Source organism: Toxotes jaculatrix, chromosome 1 (genome assembly GCF_017976425.1).
Source record: "Toxotes jaculatrix isolate fToxJac2 chromosome 1, fToxJac2.pri, whole genome shotgun sequence".
NCBI lineage: Eukaryota > Metazoa > Chordata > Actinopteri > Toxotidae > Toxotes > Toxotes jaculatrix.
Genome location: NC_054394.1, coordinates 29838414 through 29865093, shown reverse-complemented (window position 1 = coordinate 29865093; position 26680 = coordinate 29838414). Strand labels below are relative to the sequence as shown.

The following is a 26680-nucleotide window of genomic DNA, read 5'->3' as shown; positions in this document are numbered from 1 at the left end:
TAATCAATAAAGGAAAGAAAGTGAACTCAGTGTGACGCCTAAACATCTACAAAATAAACAAAGCCTACTGTTATGAGCGTGACCAAGTGTTGCCTGCACATTCAAAGTTAAAACTTTATAACGTCCAGGTAACAGGAGATCTGCTGGTTTCTACTGGGATCAGACTGGAGGTCATCAGCGGGTTGGTGCTGCACATTTCCGGCCTCATCGACTAAGGCACTGACAGTCATCTCGTCGATTCAAGCAGCAACCACCACGGCTGAGCAGAGGAGGCGACGAAGAGGCGCCTCCTGCTGCAGTTCCTCCAAACTACATCCCAGATCTCAGGTTTTTTTTTTTTACCCCACAAGAAGTTTATTTCACTTCTCTAATGAGCTGATAAATGATGAGAATACCAAGGCTTAAAAATAATTCAACATTTTGGGAAATAAGCTTATTCAGAAGATCAGACGCAGCCAGCAGCTGGTTAGCTTAGCTTAGCATAAAGTTTGGAAAGATGGGTCTTTAGCCTTATGTGAGACCTGAGAGGTATTGATTTTCTCATCTAACTCAAAAAGGACGTGAATAAGTGAATGTCCCAAAATGTCAAAGTGTTTCTTTAAAGAGGAGCCCGTGTTTGACTGACTGACAGACGTTTGAGCCTCCTCAGCTCCGCTCAGACGTCGTCGTCTTTGATTAAATGTGGATTTTCTGTCTTCTGTAACTGAAAATGTTGGCGGCGAGCAGAAAACCAAAATCCAGGACCTGTCAGAAATCCATGGGCGGCGTTACAGAACTTGCGTCCATGTTTTTCTACAGTCTAATGTCTGTTCACGGCTGCAGGCCTCCGGAGTTTTCTCTGTGCCCGTAAAGCTTCTTTCCAACTACAACGTCGCTGACCTCGGGCTGAGTAAACAGCCTTTCAACGAACTTTTCCACTGGCTGGATTTCAAAAGCTCAAACAACAGAAAAAAATAATAAAATAACAATAAAAACAACAAAAACAAACTCGCTGACGGGTTTTACAGTGAGTCACCAAAGACTGTCTGTTTTCACAGAGGGCGTGTCTATATGTCCTGGCATCTTGAGTGTAGTTGTACCATTGGCTGGATGACCACGGGGGGGGCGGTCCATCAGGACGCGATCACCTGGACGTAGTTGGCGGGGTAGAGGCCGACCTGGCCGCTGCTCAGCTGTCCTTTACACCAGCCCTGCTCGTCCTCTTCACCCAGCTTCAGCAGCTCCTCGCCTGGAAGGAAGAGGATGGGAAGTCAGTACACTGTCAAATTAAAAGCCTGCAGGAAGCATTCATGACTGAGGTGATGGAAACTGGAGGAGAAGAGGTCATCTGTACTCACACAGGTGAACTGGTTTGGTTTATATTGATTCATTCAATTACAATTTGACATTTTTGCTTTAAAAAAATAACCCAAACAAATAATCTTTTATTAAAATGCCTGCCAGTTTAACAGGAGGTAAATCTGGCCACGGGTCCTGGTTCAGGCTAAGCAGAGCTGAGCTGGGCTAAGCTTTGCCAAACTGAGGTCTCTCCCTCTGTGGTCCCATCAGGTCCCATTAGCTCGGTGTCCTTCTAACTCCCCACGAAGCACGTCCGCCCACAGAGGACTGACTGAACCAGGTCAGGGCTTTACAGCAAAACACAACCAGCCACCTCCTGCTGAGAAGAGTCACCACACCGAGCACACAAAGCAAATTATCAGCAACTCTTTACAGCCTCTTTTAGCTCATTGTTTTGGTTTTAAAGCGCATCAGCGCTCACTTTTCCTAATTTCCTTATTATAAGTACAGCCCACTTAAATCCACGTCTTTAATGTTCCACTGTTCTCCAGCTGATCTTTCAGGACTCAGCAGTCTCACCAGAAAAACTTGTCTCAGTAAATAATAAATAAATAAGACGATAAAGACGCTAAAAACAATCCTTGTTACTCGCAGACCCATGATGCCTTGTGTGAATTCTGGTTTTTATTCCTTTCACCGATTCAGGCCAAACACTTTCATATACATAGATTTATTTTTTATCTGAACCACCTCCACCCTCTATCTTCATATTCCCCCTGATTCAGTGGCTTGAGGAGGATGTAAATGTGACGACCATGTGTCATGTGACCTACAATGAGAAGTTTCATGGCGGTAGCACAACCTACATAACAGACATAAGTAAGACTCGATGTTCATTTTGTGCCTGTACCATCATCTGGTGTTTTCACGATCAGTTCAGCAACAGAGTCAATGCAGAGATTTGTCAGCCTCCATTTATTTCCTTTTTTTTTTAGTGTTTAAGTTTTTTTCTTTTTAATTAAAGAGCTGAAAAGAACTGAAAAGAACTGCTTCCTTTTGAGCAGCTGACCTGACTGGACTTACCTGAGTGATTATTCTATGATAATCCCTCAAGTTAGGATGAACCACACAGCAGCAATATTCAATATTCAGATAGACTTCAAAACATCCGGTGAATCAGGAAAATAAAACCAGTCAGCGCAGGTTTTATTTCCAGCAGGAATACCAGTGAGTTCTGGGTTCTTGGGTGAGAAGAGTTAAGTTTTTAATAAAGCTCGAGTTTTACACGAAAACTGGAAAAGCAAATTGCTCCATCAAAATAAAAGCGCAGCCTTTCTGTTTGTCTGTTCTGATTTAAAATTCATTCGGAGACAAACTTAAAATGCTTTTACTTCCAAACATCATGCAGTGAAAGAACACACACACTTCTCATGTTATCAGCAATTTTATATGTGGATCTGATGCAGTGATGATTCATGTCAGGTCACAGAAATAAGTCAGTTTTATATCGTTAAAAGAATTTAAATATAACTTTAGAGGAGGAGAAAAATATTTTCTTTAAAGCTCAATAAAGTAAAGTTTGTTCCAGCTTCACAAGTTGTTTGTAAACACAGGTGGAAACTAAAGAGAGAAGCTGATAAAGAAGTTTTATCAGATTCTGTTTCACCTCTCTTCATTTATTCATTGTACAAAAGCTGATTCGTTTCTGTGACTCAGACAAAATCATTTACGCAAAATCCACAAACGTCCAGCGACCGACATGCAGACCGAGGAAAGAAGCAATGAGTGTGTTTTCTGGGTGTGGTCCCCGCTGCGTCACAGTCCTACTGCGTTTAATCATCAGAACTCATGACTGAAACAACGTGTTTGACATGAGTGTGTGTGTCAACGTGTTAAGACGAGGCATCACAGGTGAACAGGTTTTGTTCTTGTTGACTTTTAATTTTTGCAAATTTTATGAGGAAACAATCGACAAGAAAATAAGACCTGTCAATCAACCAAAAATCACCCCGCCCCTCCCCCCGTGATGCCTCCCATCTATCAGCATTAGTAAGGGTTAATACCTGCTTTAAAGCTGAGCTCATCAGCCTCCTGGCCCATGTAATCATAGAGCGCTCGGACTCGCACCCCCTCTACCTGCTCCTCCTCGTCCTCCCCTTCCCCCACGCCGTTCACCGCCAGCACCTTCTTAGGACTTTCCTCGTCTGACCAGTCTGAAGAGTAATCTTTCACCCTGAGAGAGGAGAGAGGAAAGAGGAGGCGACTGAGAGGCAGGAAATCAGACACAGACATCAGGGAGGCGTTACATCGGAGATCAGCGATCGCCGTCTCATCGGAAAACTGTCCATCTGTCCAGGCTAAAGCACTCGAATCACTAGTTCACAAAATAAAAACTGAACTGATTTGGTCTCTGTGTAAAAATCTTTCCACACTTACACTGATAAACTTTTCTCTCTGTTCTCAAAAAAGCATAGATGTGTAAAAGCATCCATTCAACACTGAAATGATCTGATCACTCAGAGAGGGACATATCTGATGTGTCTTAAATCTGGTCTGGACTTTCCACAGTTTTAATAGAGATGGACAGTTGATTAGTGTAATGTGACAGCTTCCTGTCTCATGTGCAAGAGAAACCTTCTGTTGTCCAAGAACAGTCTCAGCAGCTTTATTAAACTATGTGGACCAACAGTTTCACAGCGTGAAGACCAGTTGCCCCTGGGGTAATTACCCCCTAATCCTGCTCTCATTCTTCAGTTCTTTCAAAATACAAAATGTTGATGTTTTCAAAAACGTTTTAAGGATTTGAAGCAGAACCTGTTCTAAGTTTTGGGAACAGGATGGGATTCAATGAAGGAGCAGAGCAGGCGACTTACAGCCAAATGTTTGCTGCTTTTGAGAAAACATAATGTTAGAGGCGTGTGAACAGTGTCTAAATCTGATAACAAGGACACACACACACAGTCAGCTTTCTAGCTACTAATTAGAGTGTGTTATGCACAGGATGTGAACTCCTCAGGGTGACGACAAGGTAACAAACTAAACTACAGACTGCCTCTATCTCTGACACACACACACACACGGCTCAGATACAGATACTGTACTCGGCTGAACAGCCCACAGGTATGTGATGTTTTCAAACTTTACCTCCTCCAACAAACTCAGGAAAACAAAGAATTACTTTGGTCATACTGAGAAAACCAGTCGATGAATCCAGTCCTACAACGAAACGTGGTGATAACGACTGCTGTAGACGTGGATGTGTCCTCCTACCTGCCGGTGTCCAGGGTGATAGGACTCGGCGGGACGTTGTCTCTGCCTGAGGAGACGATGTTTGTGAGGGTGACCACATTCTCCTCAGAGTGTCCACCCCGCTCCTTCCTGCTGATGGAGCGACTCGTCTCCGGAGACCACTCCTGTACACACACACACACACACACACACACACACAGAGTTATCCTGTCATTCACTAAATTCAGCGTCAAACTGTGGTGAAACTAATTAATTTGTTAAACTTATTCATCTGCTTCAGATGCGACGTTAACACACACACACACACACACACACACACACACACACACACACACACACACACACACACACACACACAACACAAACACACACACACACACACAAATATTTCCCAATTAAAATTTAAATTAAAATGAGACCTGACATTAAACTGAGCAACTTTCATTCTTCTATAAATTATACAACAGGCTTTGATCTGGATCCGATCAAAAGCAGAGACAATAAAGCAAAAGTGTTTTTTTGGTCTTGTTGGTGAGTCGCCCTGTGGTAGATAGTCAATGGCGTCTATAAGATCAAACACATGCACACACACAGCCATAATTTGGCCATAATAACATGGTGCTGACAGAAGTAGGTGGCTGGGGATACAGTTACTGGTATTTACAGTCTCAGTGGAGCACAGAACAAACTCCAAACTATCAGTGCTACAGGAGAGGAGTGTGTGTGTGTGTGTGTGTCCTGTATGTCCTGTGTGTCCTGTGTGTCTTGTGTCCTCACAGATTTAACAGCTTGCATGCACAATATGTAGCTCTCAGACAGGAAGATAACAGAGTGTTTACTGCTCCTCGCTTTTTCAGAACCTTTACTTTTGAGGTTCAACTCTGAAACAGACAGAATTAAACTTAACGTTATGAATGAACATAATGACAGAGAGTCCTCACAAGTATAGAAAGGCAAACCTGTGTGTGTGTATGTGTGTGTGTACGTGTGTGTGCGTTGGGACAATGGCTCTCTGTTTGCGTGTCAGTGGTGCTGTGGGAACGCCAGGAGATTCCTCAGAGGACAGAGGAGATTCATTTCTTTCTGCCAACATCCCTCTCTCCCTCCCTCTCCCTCTCTCTCCCTCCCTCTCCCTCCTTATTTTTCAATTTTGGAAAAACTGGTGAAGCTAAATACTGTTCGCTTTGTTTGTGCAGCAAAGATTCTCACACTGGCACAAGAGGTACCTGGATTTCCTTATATCCCACCGTTAATAATTAAAAACACATCCTGACAGTGCTGCTAATTTGTCATCAAGAAAGCTAATAGAATTAAAAAAAAATCTTTTTTACCTCATTAATATGCAAATATATGCAGCAAGACAAACAAACTAAACAAACTAACTAACTAAATCTAATCAGACCGTCTTCTCCATGTGGAGCACCTGTGGCATCAGTACGAAGTTTCTACTATGGGTTGTTGTAGATTTGTCGTGTTTAAAAAAAAAAGTCAGCTCATTAATCTGCACAGATTTATCAACACAACATGTTTTTTTTTTTGCCACATTTCTGGTGTTAGCTTAACATGTTAAGATGTTACAGCAAATCAGTTTTCCCTCTTTAATACGCAACTTTCTGCAGGAACATGCTCCAAAATCTAACAGACTATCTGGTCCATACAGAGTCCCTGTGCTGGAGCCACTAACTGGATCCTTATATATCATCAAGTCTAACTGCAGCAACCAACACTTTCCATTTCCTCATATGATCCTCGTAAATATCAGGAAATCATTAGGAAATTATTTTAATAAAAGATGGCCAAAAAGATCTTTACATGAGGAGCAAACACAGCTCAGTCTGAATAAACTGCTCAGAGCAGGTTCTGTACGAACACACCTTCAACCTGCAGTGGGATTTTTACACATCAACAAATGGACCTGAAACATCTCAGATCTTCAAACCGACTTTCTGAGCTGCAGTTTCTGCATTTTAAGTTTTAGGTGTCATCTTCTTTGTATGATTTGAAATTTGAGGATCTCCCACACACACACACACACACACACACACACACACACACACACACACACACACACACACACACACACACACACACACACAAAGCCAATGTGTAGCTGCCAACAGTAAGTGGAGGGCGGGAGGCAGGAATCCAGATGATTGTATCTCTACTGTGACCTGACAATAGGGTCTGTGGATCTTTTCAAAGACAGAAAACGGGACAATACAGGATCCACAACGATCCCCTCAGTGTGTGAAGAGGGTGTGGAAACACCCGAGTTATATCATCCTCAGACCGGATTCTCAAAACCGCCAAACAAATGAAAGAACTTACTCTGAGGAAGAACCGATGCTCATGAAAATGGTGTGTTCAGATTTAACACTGTACAATTAGAAAACAGTGATTTGACTGAGTGGGTAGAATTATTAAACAAACTGAAACAAAGGTCAGTGACCACAGAGAGAACCAGGACCTGAATGTCCCAGACTTCTTAAGTTAATCTATTTGAGTGGAATCTTTAAATCTCTGGGAACAATCAGAAACAGTAGAAATAATATATTTATATTATATACAATAATAAATGTTGCAAACCAGAGAAAAAAAGAGAAGGTGATCAAATACAAAGAAATTCTTAACTGCACTGCTTCAGCTAATATATCCATGCAGTTACACTCCTGACCAGATGGTGGCACTAATGAGCAATTTCACAGTTGGTTTCATTTTGTTGACAAAGAATCATTTAACTGAAAGAAGCAAAAACAAAAGAGACTTGACTGTTTTCCTGTTATTGTCAGTGTGAATATGTTTTTTAGAGTTTGGCATTTTGGGAAATTCATGAGTGTGCTGTCTTGCAGAGAGCGGGGCAGAAGATACTGCTCTCCAGTCCGTACTGGAGTGTGAAACTACCCAGCCAAGAAATATTTGGGCACAAAGCCTGCCTACAAGAATGAATGTGACATTTTTATACTTTGGTTTTTGAGATTTAACTGTTTTAATTTGCTTCATGTCTGTTTCACGAACAAAAAGGAAGCAAATTAAAACAGCAGCTTGACAGAAAAGAAAATCCTGTTTTATGTTTGTTTACATCCCAGACACATGAGACATTTCTCAGAGGGTGTGATCTGAAAAGAATACTGGAAAATTTCAATTACACACATACACACACACCCAGAGACACACACACAGACACACACACACAGACACACACACACAGCTTTCGACTCTTTTTTGTATCTGTAAATATTTGTTTGTCCTTACTGGCCCCATCTGCAGCGTCAGATCTGTAGATTTCCACCAACAACTACATAAACCTGTGTGTGTGCGTGTGTGCGTATTGTGTGTACGTGTGAGTGTGTGTGTGTATTGTGTGTACGTGTGAGTGTGAGTGAGAGTGAGTGTGTGTGTATTCCTACATTCCTGACCCCACTCAGAGCTCTCAGTCGCACAACAAGGCTTTCACTGGAAGCCTGTTAAATATTCAGTTTGTGTCTCTGAAACTCATAAACACACACACACACACACACACACACATACACACATACACACACATACACACACACACATACACACACACACACAGACAGACACTACACAGAACTGCTGCAGTCCTGCACAGTGCTCTTGTTTTCATCAAGATGTTTGAAAAAAAATGAATGAATGAATGAAGTTACATAAACACCACAAGTCTGAATTGAAATAAAGTGTGTGTGTGTGTGTTTTTTTGGCGTGCATGTCTGTCTGTCCACACCTCAAACTGCGGCCAGTTCATGCTCATGCCCGGTCCGTGGGTGTTCCTCCACCATCTGAGGTCCTCAGAGTCACTGGCTGATCGGATGGTCTGACCCAGGTCCCGGTGCAGGTCTTTGAACCTGTTGGACACAGTGACTGTCAATCATCACATCCACCCCCAACATTTGTCATGATGCTTTTTCTAATCCTTCTTGTTTCCAGACAGATGTTATTATCTCTATCATAGAATATACAGATATTATTACTTTCAATGGAGCATTTAGCAGCTGAAGAGTCAGATTGTTCCTTCAGGAGTTGGTAGAAATAAAAGAGAGAATGTTCTTTGTAAAAAGTAATATGACAAAGTTGTGTTCACTACTTTCCAATGCCAAAAAAAAGAAATTAAAAATCGGTAATTGCAAGTTGTTGGCAAACAAATGCTCAATCATTCATTCACGTGAAGCTGTGTTTATGTCCATCTGATGAATCTAAGTCCAGTGTTCCCTCTCTTTTAGCTCTGTTTTTGGTCTCCACCAGCTCCTGAGGGAAATATCTGTCTCTTGCACCATGTTCACCAGCTGCTCTCTGACTGTGTGTGTCTGCTGTTTGCTGCTGAGCTGAAAACTGCTCGTTTCATTCTTTCTTAACATAAAAATACTGATTAGTGCAGCTTTCAACACAGGTAGAAGGCAAGATGTTCCACCTTTAATCAAGATTTTTAAAAAAAATAAGAAAGTACAGTGCTCATTTCCTGCATGTTATATTTACTGCAGCAGGTTCCTGATTACACTGTGTATTCTGGGGGCTGGGCCGTTTAAATCCTGAAACCTCCATTTAAAGGTGGAATTTCAGATAAGACCATTGTATGCTGCATATTTTCTAGTCGGCATTATCAGCTGCATGCTGCTGTGTTTACACTTAGATTTGATATGAAAAGAACAAACCGTCGACAGATACTCTCTTAACTTGTGCAACTCAGACTCTGAATCTGAATCTTCAATCTTTCAATGAACACACAGCGAGGTGAGAGCTGTATTAAGAAACTTGAAAAAGCTGTGAACCTACACTTTAAGGAGTCACATGATGAAAATGTTGGGAACCGCTGCTCATGGATGGAAATTCACTTCAGCTAATGAGAGACTCCATAAACTAAAGTTCGTCTGAGAGTCTGGACTCTGGGTTCGGACTGAGGTGACTGTAGGAGGCCCAGGTGGTCTTTCATTATTTGGTCTGGGTCAGGAACCTGCACATGGCTTTGATTTTTAAAGAAGAAACCACCTCACACCAAAGTAGAACTTGAGTAGAAAAATTAAATAAAGGCAGAACTTCTACATTCCCACGTAAAAAATCTTGTCACGGTGAGGTTTCTCTTCACAGAGTTAGACAAAGGTGAATCTGTTCAATATTTGGACACAGATCTTATTAGACTTTTACCGATCAGGGTTCCCATCGTAACAACGGCTTGTTTGAACAGAGTGAGGGCTCAGTAGTTAATGGACAACAGCACAAGTTTTCTATTAACTCCTGTGTACATACACACATGTTCACAAACCATGACATCTGCATGCCTTCACCCTGAGTTAAGGATCGTCAGCCATCTAATCGCCCTCTGTTCTCTGAGGTTGTATGTGGATGTACATGAGTGTGTGTGTATGTGTGTGTCCTACCCTTCTTTGGCAGACAGGTCGAGGTGCGTGTGGATGTCCAGCAGGACTTCTTTAAAGAAGCGCAGCCTCTTGCGCTCGGCCTCCTGCGTCAGGTCGAACACCTGCTCCATGTCCTCCATGTAGCGAGGGTTACAGCGGTTCAGCTCCTCCAGCGCCTTCTTGTAGCGCTCCTTCGCCTGCGACACACACACACACACACACACACACACACACACACACACTGAACTACTGAACAACCCTTTGTCATCTCCCATTCAGAAAGAGATATAAATGTGGCCCCATGTCATCGTTTAGTAGGGTGTCTAAATTTTCAGACATCAAACTGAGAGACTGCTCGGCGCTGTCCCCGACCTGAGAATCAAGTCAGGCCGAGTCCAAAGCTACCCAGTCTAATCAGGTCCACCAGGGTCTCGTTTTACTGCTGCTGGTCTCTGTCTTTGTGTCAACGTGTCCAACAATGGACCTGAGTGGATGTGATCACGTGGTGAATCACAATCACTGCAGAGAAAACTGTGTTTTTTTGGAATTTGACTCACAGATATTAAATGTTGTCTCTTCTCTGTTTGTCGTCCATCTCTCTACAGAATGTTTTATTGTTGGTGCAGGAGGTGGAAACAGGACTTTCAATGATTTATCATTGTTTCTGAAGCATAAAAAAAACAAATTATTTTTGTTTCTATAGCTTTACACTTGCTCCTTGAACATATTGTGTAGCTTCTCTGCTCAAATTAACTGATTGGTTAATTGACAGATTAATTGAGAATCATGCTGCTGTCGGTGCTTGTGTTCTCTTTGTGTAAATATCTACTCAGGTCGACTGCGCTTTGTATCGGGTGTAATCCTCCTCAGGTCGGTTCAGGTCGCGATCACCTTTGAACCCCACAGAGAAGGACAGGTCAACAGCCACCAGCAGGTTAGTGATGTAACAGACAAACTATGACACTGGATTTCACTCCTCCTCCTCGGTTGCCTGACACAGCTCGTGCGTCCCGACTGACCCTGAGTTTGTCTCAGGATTTCCCTGTTTTCGGTTGATCATTTCCCTCCTCAGCACCCGCAGCTTCTCCTCTGCCGTCGGGTTTGTGCAGAGCGGAGAACAGAGGAGACAAGTCTGGTCATGTTTCAAAGTCAAAAACACACACACAGGTATGTTTTTCTGGACTCCCCGACACACCCACACTGCTACAAGAGGAGCTCCGCATGGGACTCTGTGTCTGTGTGTGTGTGTGTGTGTGTGTGTGTTATGTGAGCTTTGTACTTTCTCGGCCTCCTGGCTGCAGCGCTCCACCCGGGCCGTGTATTTGCGGACTTCCTCCTGAGACTTGGACGGGTCAGCCTTGGCATGCGTTTCCCTGGTAGCCGCTGTCCACTCCTCCTTCCTGGCCTGATGGTAGCTCTTCTTACTGGACTCCACCTTCAGACACGAAACATGATTTTCTCAACTAATTCGTTTGTTCTGTAAAATGGTAAAAAAGTCCATCACAGTTTCCCACACCCCAAGAAGATGTTGTCACCAAAATTAATGTGCTGTCGCAGAGACTCAACATATAAAAACTCCACATACAAAATGAAACACTGACCTTAATGTGCCACTAAGGTCAGTGCATAACTGTGCATAAATTTGTAATTTCCATTAAGTCACCTTAGTGTGCACAGCGGCCACCATGATGTGGAAACTTACAGGTGAGGCATGTGCTACAGACCGCCCTCAGAAACCGCTCAGGCGGTTCTCACCTCTTTCAGTTTGCGGACCCAGGGTTTCTGGGCCTTGCGGAAGCCGTCGTCTGCGTCTTTGGTCTCCCTGAAGCCTCCCATCATCTGCTTGTGGAAGGCATCCTTCTGCCAGCTGCGCACCTTCTCGCTGTCCTCGCCCGCCAGCTGCTCCCGCAGCTCCAGGTGCAGCTCGCTGAGCCGATCGGCCGCCTGCATGAAGGCATGCCACGCCTTCTCCAAAGTACCATACTGAGGCCCTGAGGAAGAAGAGAGTGAGTTTCTTAAAACAAAAAAGACAAAGAAAAAAATCAAATATTTGCTCATCTAGAGTCAAATCTAACATCTGAACACTACGTTTAAAGAACAAAAAGAAGCCGGCAAACATCATTTTTAGCCAAGCTGAACTGTTCAAATAGTTCAAACTAACGGATAAATGGTTAAAACAAAGAGCTAAAAGTAATATATGAACAGTTTTTACTGACCTTTCTCCACGACGCCCCTCCACCTCTTCGCCCAGTCGCTCAGCTGCAGAGCGTAGCTCTTCTCTATCTTCGCCCTCTCCTGGAAGCAGCTGACCAGCTCGTTGCACAGCCGGTGGCCATCATCTATCCGCTTCACCGTCCTTTTGTAGTTTCCCGGCTGCAGAGACCCACACACAGACACGCAAAGAGTGAGGACACAGAAACAATAATTCACTGCTTGCTGATCATGTAGAGAAGAGTGAAGCAGATTTAACATGAAAAGAGTGAAAGAGGACAGACGGAACTGAGGAATTAAAGGTGTGGAGTTTTTTCCACATGCAGGGCTGTGAAGCAGACAGTCTGTCAGCAGGGACTCATTATGTGTCCCTGTCTCTATCTAAAGGCTGCAGACCAACACAGTGCCTCATCTGACTACTGTGTATGTGTGTGTGTGTGTTTCTGCTGTACCTCCCAGAAGCTGTCAGAGCTCCCCAGGTCACTGAGGTCTCCATTGGAAGACATTTTGGGGTCGGCCTTACAGCACGGAATGATGGCGGCTACAGAAAAGACTGGAAAGATGGAGAGAGACAGAAAACCTTCAAATTCTATTACATGCAGCTGATTTCAGATAAACACTGCATCAGTTGTACACCTGTACATTATGTCCCAGTTTTTAAGCAAAAAATAGAAAATGATGTAGGTGAGAGAAAAACAGTACATAAACAGACGTCAAGATCCATCATAGTTTCCCAGTAAGACGAACAAAAACAGGGGTGAAAGAAGCTTCCTTTTCCCTGAGGAAACTTCCTGCAGTGGAAAACTGACTTGTGTCAGTTAGATTTTTGCCACCTTTCAAACAGAATAAAGAAGTAAAACAACAGAATCAAATGGAAATAATACAGAACTTTAAAGTTTCCCAGTGGGACCTATGAGAGCCCGATTTAACGATAAAAGTCAATGCAGCACAGGGGCCGAAACATCTCGGCTTTATGGGTCAAGACTTTCCTCGACCGGTAAAAACTTACAAATACCATAAATACCACACTTTTTTGATTTCTTTTTGTCAACTTGTTTCCAAGAAGTCAGGAATGAACGCTGAACCTTAACTTTTAAACCAACTTGGAAGAGACGTCCTTTAAATGCTCAAAATTGTAAGTCTGAACATCTACATCTCCACGACAGGCAGGGAAAACTTCATCTGGTGAGGAAGATCATGTGATATTACCCAAAGCTCCAGAACAGCTAATAAATGGGCCTTGAGGTGAGTGTGTCTCCACAGTTTGGGCCTCGGGCAAACTGCAGCTCCACGCCAGCCGACACAGAAAGCCACAGTCTTCCCGGCCGCTCGGCTGCCCACAGAGCCGTTTTCTCCAGGTCGCTGCCCAGTTTTCCTTCTCTACACAACTGGACTGTGTGTGTGCGACAAACACTGATGCCCTGCCCGGACACATCCGCTCCATTACTGAGGCAGGAATGTGTGTCAGCGAGTCCCGAATGCACACAATGGGTCTCATTCATCAGGGGGAAGATGCACAAATCACTTCTGACAATAACTCGCACATACAAATCATTTTTAACTGTCTGATGTCTCCACCTCTTCAAGCTGAGACAGAAGGAGGGACAAGATACAACCTGAAGACAACAACACCTGCGCTGTAACCTTAAAGGTGTGTATTAAGGTAGAACACAGGACCTGACAGCCAATAAATCATTAAACCAAAGCATATAAATACATATACAATATGAATTTCTAACATTTGAATGCATGTCTCCAAAGAAACAAGCAATTTAATTTCAGTTTAACGCTAACCCGACCTGAGGGGCCGTGACTCTGCTGATGAACCCTGTCCACAGTTCACCATGACCTGACTTACGTACAGCCACTTCCTCCCTGCCGTCCTCCCACTGGACAAAACCGCGTTTGAAGGCCGGGCAGCTTCCTGTGGCAGACACAACAACCTGAGAGGAAAACATGCCACAGCTCCAGGCTGAGTGCAGCTCGTCCTCTGAGCAGCAAACGGTGAATGAAGCATTTTCTCTCTGACTCCACAGAGGTGGGATGATCTCCCCCCTGAGGTCAGCGCCTCACAGTCACTGCTCATCTTCCACCACACGCTAAAAACACACTCAGACTCTTTCAACAACCACTGCCAGATATTACCTACGTCTACTACTACTGGGACGTTTCTGCATAGAAGATGAAAAGTTTGGAAATAAAAATAATTTGCATGTGTGAAGTCAGAGTGAAGTGAGATTACCAGACCTGTGTCGTCTTCAAATGTCTGACCAACTGTCCTAAACCCAAAGACACTCAGTTTTCTCTGGTATATGACAAACGATGAATCGACTTATTTTTAATTATAAGGAGTTAAGAGACAAGAGAAACATGTTTTATCCATAAATCAGATACGCTCCAAGCATCTAAACTTTATACTGTGTGAATATAATTATAATTTAAGTGAGTCATTAACTATTTAAGGGGGATTCTTCCAGAACAGTTAGTAGAAACATGTCTGTTATGTAACCTGATTTTTGAGGTTTTATCTCTCTGCGATCTGAGGTTTGAACGGCTTCTGTACGAGACTCTACAGCAAAGCTGGACCTGCGAGAAGTTCCCGGTTATTCCTCCTCCTCCCTGTGTTTCACAATGTTCTTTCTCACTGTAAATAACCAGTTGTCTCCCAGAATAACAGCGGCTGATCTATGCACTGGGAGCAGGCTGGTGTTAAATTAAATGCCGTGCACTACAGTAGCCTTGGTGAACTCTGCAGGGAACAACGTGGGAGTCGGTCTAAAGAAACTCTACAGTATAAAGTCAGCAGTGACGGACCGGCCAGCCACAGGAGACGGAGCGTGCACGTACTCGTGCTGCTTGCTAACGTGAGGATGAGCCTTGAATGAAAGAGACCAGCTTTAATATGTCCGTGTAGGTGTGTCTTTGAGGGTGGGTGTGTTTTGCGGGCGTCTGGGGAGACGTGTGACTTTCAGGATCAAACCGAACGATGACGCTCAACAACACAGCAGCACATCACACCTCTCAGACATGTCTGCTAATCCCCCTCAGACAGCTGAGCTCTAATTTCCTCTCCTCGGTGTGTGGACTGTACGGCACAGGTGGAAGCAACAGAAGGACGACCGTGTGTGTTTGTGTGTGGGTGTGTGTCACACATAAGTGGTAAGTATGCTAATAGCAGAAACATCTGCCACCAGCATGCTGGAACATGAGTGAGTATGAGAAGACCGACTTCACCACGGATCACTAATTACTGCTCCTATAACCTACAGGACAGCAGTGTGTGTCTGTGAGTGTGTCTGTGAGTGTGTCTGTGAGTGTGTCTGTGAGTGTGAGTGTGAGTATCAGGGTGCGGCTCATTGAAAGCACGTTGCTTTGGCTGCCTACACTCGTATTCTCGCTGCACAAACCTGCTGGAGGTGTGCAGACGCTTCACCACAGAGACACAGAGAACAGACACTCATCAACAATTTCACTGCACACCGCTCACACACAGTCGACCACACTGGAACACACGCAGCACCGTGTTTCAGGTGCTGGAGGCTGATTCTCAAAACCCGTACATTCAGTCTTCCACTAGTATTTTAACTCTTAACTTAAACCTAAAGTAAACGAGGCTAAGCAGCTCTGACGCGCTCGCAGTGACAGTGTCAACAAGCTGATGCTGAACACGTAACAGTGACCGGGTTAAAGATCTCTGACCAACACGTTAGTGTGCCAACACGCTGATCAGCACTGAACACGAAGTACAGCTGAGGGTGATGGGAGAGCCATTACCTTTGTAGTTCTGTGGTCATAAATCAGAATAACAATCAATTTTTTTTTTTTTACTCATGATGACGATAAAGGAAAAGTCAGGTAATCACCAAGCTCGTTACAGTTCATCCATATTGGAACCTTTTCTTTTATCTGCTCGTTTTCTTCCTGACTGTGGGGTGTTGTTAACCTCAGCTCTGAAATGACCGGCACAACACAAAGATCCTGAGAACAGCTTAATACTGACCACGTCCTGAAAAGGCACAAAAGATTATCAATAACCTCACACATGTGCTCTATGATTACTCTCAGCTAATGCCTTCAGGAATGTCTTTCAGATTGCCTGTGTGTAAAACAGATAGAAGTAAGTTTGGTTTGATTCCAGGGGCCATTAGACTTGAACAAAGAGTGCCTTAGTGGTGTTTGTTGGCCAGATATGGAGTGGCCACTGATACAGATCCCTGTTTATTTTAACTCTTTTTTTTATTTTTGGATTGTTTCTCTGTGTGTAGGTGAGTTGTCTAGTTCTTCGTTTGAAGATTTGCTGCCTCGAACTGTCCCTCGAGAGACAAATAAAGTCGCATCTTGTCAGTCATGAATTGAAACCTCAGGGGAACACAAACGTCTGAACCGAATTTCAAGCTGAAGGCATCTTGTTGAAATACTTACTTTAAAAATGCCATTAAATAATCCCAATTAATTATTCTGCCATTAAGTCCTTTAATTCTTCTCAGCGGCCTGAGGAGTATCACCATGAACAGACGGTCGGCTGAAAGTGCTGTTCTGAGAACTGTTTTGTGCTCTCTGAGGTTGTTTACATTGCCCCGGTCACTGATCGTGAACTTGGGTTCAGTCCCCTCAGTTTAACCCCACACACACACTGCAACACACACAGACACACACTCTAACACAGACAAACCACGCAGACCATCCTGGAGGTCAGGGCACTGCTGGAGCTGTACAAACATGGATGGATTATGAGACAATGGGCCCCTGGGCACAGTCCTGTCAAAGGCCCCCAAACTGATGCAAAAACACCTGTGTGCGGCCGTTTTTCATCGCTTAGTCGTTTTGTCTCTCGTTGTGGTCATTTTGTGTATATTTGTGGTCGATCTGTGCCTTTGTATCTTTAAATTTTTATGCACTTTCGATGTTTACATTCTTGTCCCTCATGCAGTCCTCAGTCATCAGGGAGACGTCTGATCCGTCCCCAAACAGACAGGGAGTCCTGCAGCAGACGGTACAAACTTAGCTGTGACGAGCTTTTTCTGATCATAAGAGAAAAAAAAAACTCAGCCAACAATAAAAACTCTTCCAACTGTTTTCCATCACAGTTCTGTTTTGTCTTAAGAGCGTTTGTGTCAGTGCGACCCTGGGTTTCATTTTTCCTTTAGTCCATTAACCATCTGACAGCATCCAGAGACTACAGGTTGATCTTTGATCCGAAACAGGCCAGGAGCCTGTCAGGCTCGACCGACAGAGAACAGGAGGACTGTTAAAAGAGGGCAAAAGTGATGGAAGGAATGAGGCTGTGAAAGACTGAAAGACAAGAGGAATCAGAGGCTGAAGTTTGTGATTCGATGAGACGAAGGAAGAGAAGGGGAACATGGAGTCAGTTTGTTTGGGATGAGGTGAGAGCTGCTCGCCGCCTCAGCGTGGAAAAGAAATGTGAAACAGAGGCGGACGTTTATGAGCTGAAGAGACACAGCAGGACGGCGAGAGGGAGGAAGTTTGAACGCACAGCAACACACAGGAAGCTTCTGATGTTGTTTCCACGACACAGCAACAAAACACAGCTTTAAGGGATTAAAGGTGGAGCTGGTTTGTCGAGCTCAAATCAGAGAAGGAGAAATGTGTAAATACAGACGCAGACACACGGACACCAGCAGAATAAATAAATCACATATCAAATGACTTTAACAACAGAATTCTACACCTTCTCTCTGTGCCTGTGTGCTGAGGTGTGGTTATACAGCTCCATATTAAAAGGAACAGTTCGCTAAAAATCTTTAGCGTTTCAGATCAAACAATCAATGCTGAAACAATCCCCTGAAGGTCTGGTGTTGTGCTCCCTGACAGAAAATCAGAGCTTTGTAAACAGGATAAAGAATCAGGACGTCATCGTCCACCTTCAACAGAAAAATGGCGACAGAAAAATCATCAGCAACTATTCTGATAATCAATTTTCAATAATTGTGTTGAAATCTTCTGGTTTCAGCTTCTCAAAGGGGAATATTTTATGATTCCCATGATCTTCTTATATTAGTTAACTCAGCATGTTTAGGTCTCTTTATCAAACGAAACAAGACTTTGGAAAACAGGCAGACTTTTTCACAATTTTATAACATGATTGTTTCCATTATCGATTAACCTGCAGATCATTGTTCTCCAAGATAACGATAATTTCCGGTGTCCTCTTCAAACGTCTGCTGCTGCGTCAAAGCAACAGTTCAAAAACTCAAAGATATTCAGTTTCTAACCTGTATGACAAAGTAATCATCATCAGAATAGTTCAATTAATCGACTGATCAATTCAGCGCTAGTAGCAAGTTACAGAGTTTTTAGTTGAATGTCTCAAAATAATCAACTTAGTTCAAAATGTCTATCATCTGTGTTAGTGCGTCAGATTTCTGCAGCTGGAGCTGAATTCTGCTGAAGGTAAAATCACAACGATTCAGTTCATTTCAGTTTTCACGACTTTAAACATCACAGTTCATCTCTGTTCGCAAACACAAACATGAACAACATGGCGCTGAACGGAGATCTGCATCTAACACACGGCTGCTAAAGAGGTGGGTGATGGTAGGAGAGAGAGGGAGATGGAGAGAGTCATGGAGAGACAGAAGGAGATTCTGGTTGTTGGTTTACAGAGAAGTGGGTCAGGCCAATGAGGAGGAGGAGGAGGAGGAGGAGCAGGGGAGAGACCAGCTGAGGGAGGGATGAGGAGGGAGTGACGGATAGAGAGGCCAGTCCAGACCTCATAAGCTCCACTGGAAAACTCACAGTCATTAATCTGATTAATGTACAGCAGCAGTTCCCCTGCAGCCAGGCCCGGGTCTATGTGCCTCTACGTATCAAGCCTGTGGAGAGCGACGCGAGCATTAGCCTGTAAGCTCCTCTGCTGCGTCTGCATTCCAGCAGAGCTTCAGTTTGTGAGGGTCTGGAGGTATGCATCAAAACCCGGAGGCTCCAAACATCTATAAACAGAAGCACTATGAGATACTTTTTTTTTTTTTTTTGCTCCAGCTGCAGTTACTCTGCCAACAGCTGGCTGTATACCAGAGAACCAGCTGTGTACCAGAGCGCTGCTGTGTGTGTGTGTGTGTGTGTGTGTCTGTCCAACAGGAGAGACTCACTGTTTAAAGACAGACAACGATAAACATGCTCACAATGATTACAAAATGATGGACGCTGGCAAAAATAAACCGCATCACGGGTGAGTGTCCATCCTCAGAGAGGGAGTGAGATCGATTTCAAATGTAAATGTGCTGTTGTGGAATAAATCGCTTCTTCACCACAAGCTGTTTTATGAGCCTTGTTTCCATGTTGAAACCCACCGCAGTGTCGTGGCTTCAGCTGCGGCTGAAGCTTCACTAAAATGCCAACGGGACCTGATCCTCGCGGCTCCTCCTGCCTCAGAGGCGTCACATGTGCCGGGTTAGCAAACACACCAGCACACACATGCTGAGGTAGAAGACGACGACAATGCAGAGAGGAAAAAGTCCCTGCCAACACACCCAGCGCTGTCAAGTCAACAGGCTTTGGAAGTTAAATTTGGCATGCTCCCAGGCTGCTGTCATTTACAGCAACACAACCACACAACAGTAAACCCACTAACACAGTGTCCAGGAACAATATGAAGGGACACAAAAATGTGAAAATATGCTCAACAGAGCAGAAAAACAGATCAAACTGTTCGCTAAACCTGAACAGTTATGACTCCCAAAAGGTAGAATTACGTTTGTCATCCATCAACACTTTTAATCGGTTTATTAAATCAATTACTTTCCTTTTCCTCGCAGGAAACGGAAACATGACTGAGGACAGCGTAAACGGACATCACAGAGCGGTGACGAAATATGTGGTGAAAGTCCTAAAACCCCTCAACACATTAGAACCTGATCCAGAGTGAAATAAAACCAGTACGTTTTTCATTCCCCACCAAACAAACAAACCACCACATTAACTCCAAAATCCTGATGTGAAGCATCTGGTCAGGCTCCATCACACTTCAGAGGATGTTTTTAGACCTTAGAGTAGATCTGCAACCATTGGCTGACAGTTAATCACCAGCTTCTCATAATGAACCAATCATCTCTGTCGTTCTTCAAACACATTCTTTGGTTTTCAGCTTTTCGAATGTGAGGATTTGAAGAAGCAGCTGGTAGCAGGTGGACACTGAATCACAGATGCAGCTTGTTAAATTGCACAGTTCTGTTATTAGGCGACAGAAGAACAATGAGCGTGATCATAAACAGAACATATACAACAGAGAGAGCAGAGCCCAGAGTGACAGCAGGACTTACCTTATCAGAGACAAAAACAGAGACGGACAGATGTCCAAACAGAAGACAGCCTTTGTCTCCGCGGGCCTGAGAGACGAGAAGGGACAGACGGAGAGAGGAGGATCCCTCAGGAGCAGATGCGAAAGCAAAAGGGAAAAACACAGAGAGGCTTGTTAGACAGTGGCGCAGCAGGCAGGTTAGCATGCGGTTAGATCCCCCTGCAGACGCACGGCGTTCAGTCAGCGTTCAGTCGGCGTTCACACGGCGTTCAGTCAGATTTTTCAGACAGCGTTCAGTCGGCGTTCACACTGCGTTCAGTCAGCATTCACACGGCGTTCAGTCAGATTTTTCAGACAGCGTTCAGACCAGCTGCCCGTTATATACAGCCTGGATGCTGACTGGGAGGTGGCAGATTCTGGGAGTCGTGGTGAAATGCCACACATGGAGCCCGGGGTGGAAGGCTAATGAACACAGCCCAGGGACCGGCGAGGGGGTCAGAGCAGTTTACTCGCACCTCTAAAATTACCTGCCGGGACAATGAGTTGGGACGGGAGTGTCAGGTTTTAAAAACACCACAACAACGGTGGTTTTGCATGAGCCAGTTTACTACAAATCACTTCACTCGTTACGTGTTTAATCAATCACAGTAAAACTTTTTACTTTAACAGAAAAAACACAATACATACTACTGTACTAACTGTATATTTCCCTTTTCTTCCCAAAGATAAAAAGCTGAATAATTATCTTTTTAACATTTTTTCATTTAATTATGACACAGTAAACACATACATGAGGAAATGCAGTTTACCTGTTTGATTAGTTTTTATTTGGAACCCGAGTGATAGCTGAATATCTCAGCCGGGTCTGAGTTTGGTGCACGACCTGCTCTCATCTGACACCAGTTTCACTTTTGAACGACGCATGTTTCCTGAGCCAGAGTCGACAACCCCCACCCTCTGTCCTCAGAGCTCAAACAATGAGTCCAACTGGTTAGTAACAAACACGACATCAGATACCGCCAAGCTGCCTCATGACACGGAGGCTGGATGAACATCCACTCGCCTCATTTTAATGCTTCATCCACTGATGGTGCAAACGATGGTGATTCATTATGTCACAGCATCAACCTGCTGAAAGTAAAGAGCCGCTCATTCTGGCTTCAACAGTAAATATGAAAATATCTGAGTCACATTTTTTATTAAATCCTAATTTAAATACGAATAATAGGATCATGTGTTGTCAAACATACATGATATGTGGTCAATATCCTATCAATACCTATCCTATCAATACGTGAGTCATAGGTCGTTTTTTAATTATTAGATGATTCTGATTGAAAAGAATAATAAATGTGTTTGCTTCCTTTGTCATTACAGCTGGAGTAATAAGTAAATGAATCATTTAGTGGAAAGAGAAGAGAATCATTCAGGAGCTACTCTGATAATCGATTTGATGGTTCCACGTTCTCAGCCGTGAGAATCTGCTGCTTTTCTTGATCTTCTGATAAAGTAAATTAATTTTCTGTGGGACTGTTTGTCAGGACACAACGAGACTTCTAATAACGTCACCTCGTTCTCAGCGATAGCGTGACGTTCATTGTTTTCTGATGATTTAAAGACCAAACAGATTAACTGAGAAAATAATCAGCAGATTCATTGATAATGAAAATAATCAGCCCTGTTAGTCAACATATCCTTAAGATCATTGGTGATTTCTCAAGAGTTTCTTGTCAGCATCTTATGAAAGCACATTTAACAACCACTTAACCTTTAAAATACACCTGTGAGATGCTTTGGCTCTACGTCAGGTGTTTGTTGGTCTGAACTGGACTCGACCTTCACATTATACACTGCCTGAAAGCTCCAAGTCTCCTGAGTCTGATCCTCACATCACTGCAACAGCTGCTGACAGAGAACTGGTCCAGATTTGTATGATAAGTGTTTCCCACACAAAAGATCCTTCAACAGGCCTGAAGTTTCCTTTTATTCTACCAATTCCACCAGAATCATGACTGGGATCAAACAGGATGAAGAACCGTGACCTTTTTATTTTGGGTTCATTATACTAACAGGTACATCGTGATGTTTGATGCAGCTCATGTGAAACTCAACATTTCATTCTCTCTCTCTCGTGGTGATCTCATCCCTGTGACGCCTGACAGCCCGAGGCGACGTGTCTAACTGACAGCAAACCATGTGAGGATTCTCTGGTCGAGGCGAAGCGAGGACACAAAACAAAAACGAAAGCAGATCACGGAGGGGCGGAGCACAGCAGAGCAGAGAGCGAGTCAGAGAAAGGGACAACTCAGCCTTGTTCCCACACACACACACAGCTGTTCCTGCAGCTCATTTCTAACCAGAACCACATCAGTGAGGCCACGCTGGGCCAGGCCCGCCTCCGTGCCCGCTCCCCCCCCAGCTCTGCACAGAAACCTACAGTCTACAAAAACAGGACGCGGGCCTCGAACAGCTTGGCACAACCTGCTGCACGCTGAGGGCGGTACTGCCAAACACGAACCCAGAACCTGCTTCGCCTGCTGTTCACATCTGATTCCAGTACGACTGCATGAAGCCTGGTTTCTGCAGGAGGCTGCACAGAAAAGCCAGGACTCACTGATCAAACGCAGCCTCTCACCAAAGGTTCCTGACGGCAGGTTTTTATAAAAGAAACAGAGCTGAAACGATTCTGACCAACAGATCAACAAATTAAATCAGCATTGTGATAATGAATTAAAGGTTTGAGTGGTTTTTCACGCACAGGCACAAACATTTGATGGTTTCAGCTTCTCAGATGATGATGATGAAAATAACTGTTGCAGTCCTGCTTTAAAATACGAGAAATAAAGAAGTGGCAGGAAACTACTTTTCTCTTTAAGTAAACTGAAAGTGAATTAATTTCTAGATTTAATTTATGCTTTGTTTTTATCTTAAAATATTCCGATCAGAATCAGATCTGTAAACGTATTTAGGGCAGTACTTTAGGGAGTAAACAGGTTATTTCAGGAATTCTTGTAACTGCAAAATATCAAAAAGATCTTAATCAATGTTTCCAAACTAACTGTGAATAATAAATATTAGTTTTGGTGAACAGCGAATCATAAAAGGAGAGAATACTGATGGGGCACAAAACTGATCTGAACCATTTTAAAAGGCTTCTCGTACAGTCAGCTGGGTTTTATCAAAGGATGTGACAAAAATAAAACCGCGGCACCTGCTCTAAACAAAAAGTTGGTGTATTTGCAGCATGCAGGAATAATCCCAGTGTCCCAGGATGACCTGCGCACGAGCAGATAAGTGGACCAACCAGAGGACAGCTGAGAGACGGGAGGGAGTTTACGCTCTGCACTGACATATTTCACGTTTCCATGAAATTCCACTTGTTTGACAGGATCTGCAGCCTAAAGCAGGGGTGGGTGGGAGGGGGGGGGGGGTCCACCATGTGGATTTCTGTTAGCCAACAGGCCGCTAACTGTTAGGACTTCACCACATCCGAAGAAACATTCAGTGGTTAGAAATCAGCGACTGTTGATTGTGTTCACTCTGCACTGGGTAATTATTCTCTTTTTCCAACATGTGCTGCAGAGTCACAAAACATTTTTAGGTCATGTCTGAGGTTTGTAAACTGTCACAGACTCAAAGTCTTCAAACGGGCCCTGAATTAACCATCATGAAATGATGTTCCCATTATCATGCAAAACCAAAACACATGACAAAGAAGAAACTGGTGGATTACAGCACATTACCGGGATTTTTAAGAGTCACCTTCTTAAACTTCATCACACAGTTTTTATCTTTAATACTGTTGAATCACGTCATGTGATGGGAAAAGGTCATTTCTAGTGTCAAACCTAAATCTGTAGCTCTGTGAAGCGTTTCACCATCAAATCTTTGACTGCTTCTCTCTTTTTATTTCAAATTTATATCTGAAATAGTCTTTTTCTAAAGGGAGACATGATGAATCTCTTGGCTTCATTTCACATTTAATTTGTAGTTTTGCTCGGATGGTTCACGTTGGTTTCTATTTTCCAACAGTCGACTTGTTTGTGTGATTATTTATTTAGCTTCCGGCTGGTGAGAAAAAAAAACAAACATTCAACAGAAGAAGAGTGAATACTGGACTTAAATTAATCAGATGGACAAAAACACAACTACACTGGGATGCTCATGTTGTCCTGTGCCTGATGGACATCATCTGGTCCACAGAGGACGCCCTGTTGTAATATCCAATACAAACATGTATCTAACTTTAATTCAGGCAAACTGGCAGCAGCAAATATTATATTTCAGCTCTGGACTGGATCAACATCGTATGTGAAAACTCCACAGAGACACCAGATTCACGTCCTCTCTGAAAACATCGGGATTATTCGGATAAATCCATGTGGCTGCTGTGAGAAGAACGTGAAATAACAGCAGAACTCGGACAGTTCGGAGCCGGTTCTGAGCGGTGACTGACGCCGTTTCACAGGAACATAAGACCAGACATGAACGCAGACTGAGAAAGGCCTGTGTCAACAACCACGCAGGTCTGTAGTGCGTTTTAGAGGTTTCCTGCCCCCTACTGGTCAAAAGTCACACGAAGTAGCTTTAAATTGTGCGACGTTGGGATGTTGAACTGGTAAAAATAAAAGGAGAATGACCCTGTGATGTTTTGTGTGAGTCCACATGTTGGTAACAGTACAATCGAGTTGCTTTTCAAGCTAACATAGATACTGCTGGGTTTTAGTTGAGAGAGTTGTTAGTTTCTTATTCAGCAGAAAGCTCAGGGAAACCTGAAAGATGTTACAGGACGACGGATTGTGAAAGGGTGTCAGACTAAACAGTTAAAGCTCCGACACTTTTAAAACCACAGTTTCAGATCTGTGAAACCTTTATTCTGTTTGTGACATTAGTTTTTTTGTAAATCACCATTTACCATCTAGACTTGATCAGGTCCAGATCCAAAACCACTATAGTTAGACTTGGACTAGATAAACATGGAGCGTTTGAAGATTGTTTATTCAGTTTTGTGAAACCTTTATTCTATTTGGGAAAACTCCTTTGATACCAACACTGGACCAGGTCTAGATCAGAGTTAAAAAAAAAAACAAAACAAAAGAAAAAATATTTTGTCTAGACTTGTTTAGCTAGAAAATAGTTGATAAATAATAAATAAATAAATTTAAACAATGTCTTAAACATTGTTTAGCTTCTCTGGGTTGATCTAGACCTGATGACAGATCTAGGTATAGTGGTTCTGGGCCTGGACATTGGTCCAGCTCCAATGTGGTCTATTTCTTTGTGTTTTCACCAACAGAATAATGGTTTCATCGCCATGAAAGTGTGTTTTAAACCGTGTGAAGGCTCTGAGCAGGGTGTGCAGCACCCTCTCACAACAGTAACCTCACAATCATGTCTCCGCTTTATCTTTAAACTTTTCCTGAACTTTTCTACCGAACCAGAAGCTGCTGTTTGTTTCTGATGCTCGTCATGAAGCGTTAGAACCGTAAACATGTAAATATAACACGGGTTTACAATCCCACAGGTGTCAGCGCGTGCTGATGGCAGACAGGTGAGGTCGCTTACCTGGTTCTCTCCGGCCTGGAGGAACAAACCAAAACCAAAATGGTCGTGGAGCTGCAGCCGCTCTCCCCCCGGCAGCCTGATATTCAGACCTGTGTCGTCGTTTTAAATAAATAAGCCGCTGTGCTCCTGCTTTATTTTTTAAGCCTCCACAAACTGCGACATGTCGCTAGTTTCCTCCGCGGTCATCCGTCGGCCCCCCCTCGGCCATTTACACCAGGAGAAGCCCTGAAATCCTCCACGGTTTAAGCGTCGGTTCGGCTCTTTTTCCCGCTCTCCTCGGTTAAAAAGTTAGAAAAAAAAAGTTTTCCCTGAGCAAGAAGTTCAAATGAAATAAAATAAAGTGTGCTGTCTTCCTCAGAGGAGACCGAGCCGCAGTTTTCCTCCTCCGATGCCCGCACAGCGTCTCTGTGTAATCAGACGCTTCTCACCACAATCTCCATTCATCCTCTTACACGGTTTAACCCTTCACTGTCTGAGCCGCCGCTCCGTGCTGCCTTTACGGACCACCGGAAACAAAACAGGCCACATTAGTTATTAGTTTAATAAACTATAAATATAAATCAAACTAAGAAAAGTGTTTACACAACATGTGATATTTAATCAAGAAGAGACGAAATTTGACTTAAGCTCTTTGGTGTTTTATTGTCTTTGGTTTTTATATTATGTGTAAGTCCACGTATGTTTGCAGTATATGAATGTAAATATATGATGTGCATGTTTGTGGATTTTTTTTATTATTTTTTTGGTCTTG

The 26680-nt window shown here is 43.5% G+C and overlaps 1 protein-coding gene across 4 annotated transcripts; it reads right to left on the bottom strand.

Moving 5' to 3' along the window:
• Positions 1 to 279: 279 nt before the first annotated feature.
• On the bottom strand, positions 280 to 26362 carry pacsin3 (protein kinase C and casein kinase substrate in neurons 3). 4 transcript variants are annotated; one of them, XM_041055195.1, is made up of 11 exons: positions 25930 to 26362; positions 20387 to 20452; positions 12560 to 12660; positions 12113 to 12269; positions 11652 to 11887; positions 11176 to 11331; positions 9918 to 10093; positions 8270 to 8390; positions 4549 to 4691; positions 3342 to 3511; positions 280 to 1228 (listed from the first exon to the last, which is right to left on the bottom strand). In XM_041055195.1, exons 3-11 carry the CDS (start codon positions 12611 to 12613, stop codon positions 1113 to 1115), a joined length of 1329 nt encoding a protein of 442 aa, XP_040911129.1. In that variant the 5' UTR covers positions 12614 to 12660; positions 20387 to 20452; positions 25930 to 26362; the 3' UTR covers positions 280 to 1112. The 4 variants fall into 4 exon arrangements, with proteins under 4 accessions (XP_040911129.1, XP_040911047.1, XP_040911209.1 ...); XM_041055113.1 differs by lacking the exon at positions 20387 to 20452; XM_041055275.1 differs by lacking the exons at positions 20387 to 20452; positions 25930 to 26362 and adding an exon at positions 16530 to 16643.
• Positions 26363 to 26680: the final 318 nt, after the last annotated feature.

Excerpts from the sequence above, each read along its gene's own strand:
- pacsin3 (XM_041055195.1), bottom strand. The coding sequence starts at position 12,613 with ATGTCTTCCAATGGAGACCTCAGTGACCTGGGGAGCTCTGACAGCTTC. Across the intron at positions 12,270-12,559 it reads GCTCTGACAGCTTCTGGGAG|CCGGGAAACTACAAAAGGAC; the intron begins GTACAGCAGAAA and ends GGGTCTCTGCAG. Across the intron at positions 8,391-9,917 it reads GACCTGTCTGCCAAAGAAGG|GTTCAAAGACCTGCACCGGG; the intron begins GTAGGACACACA and ends TGTGTCCAACAG.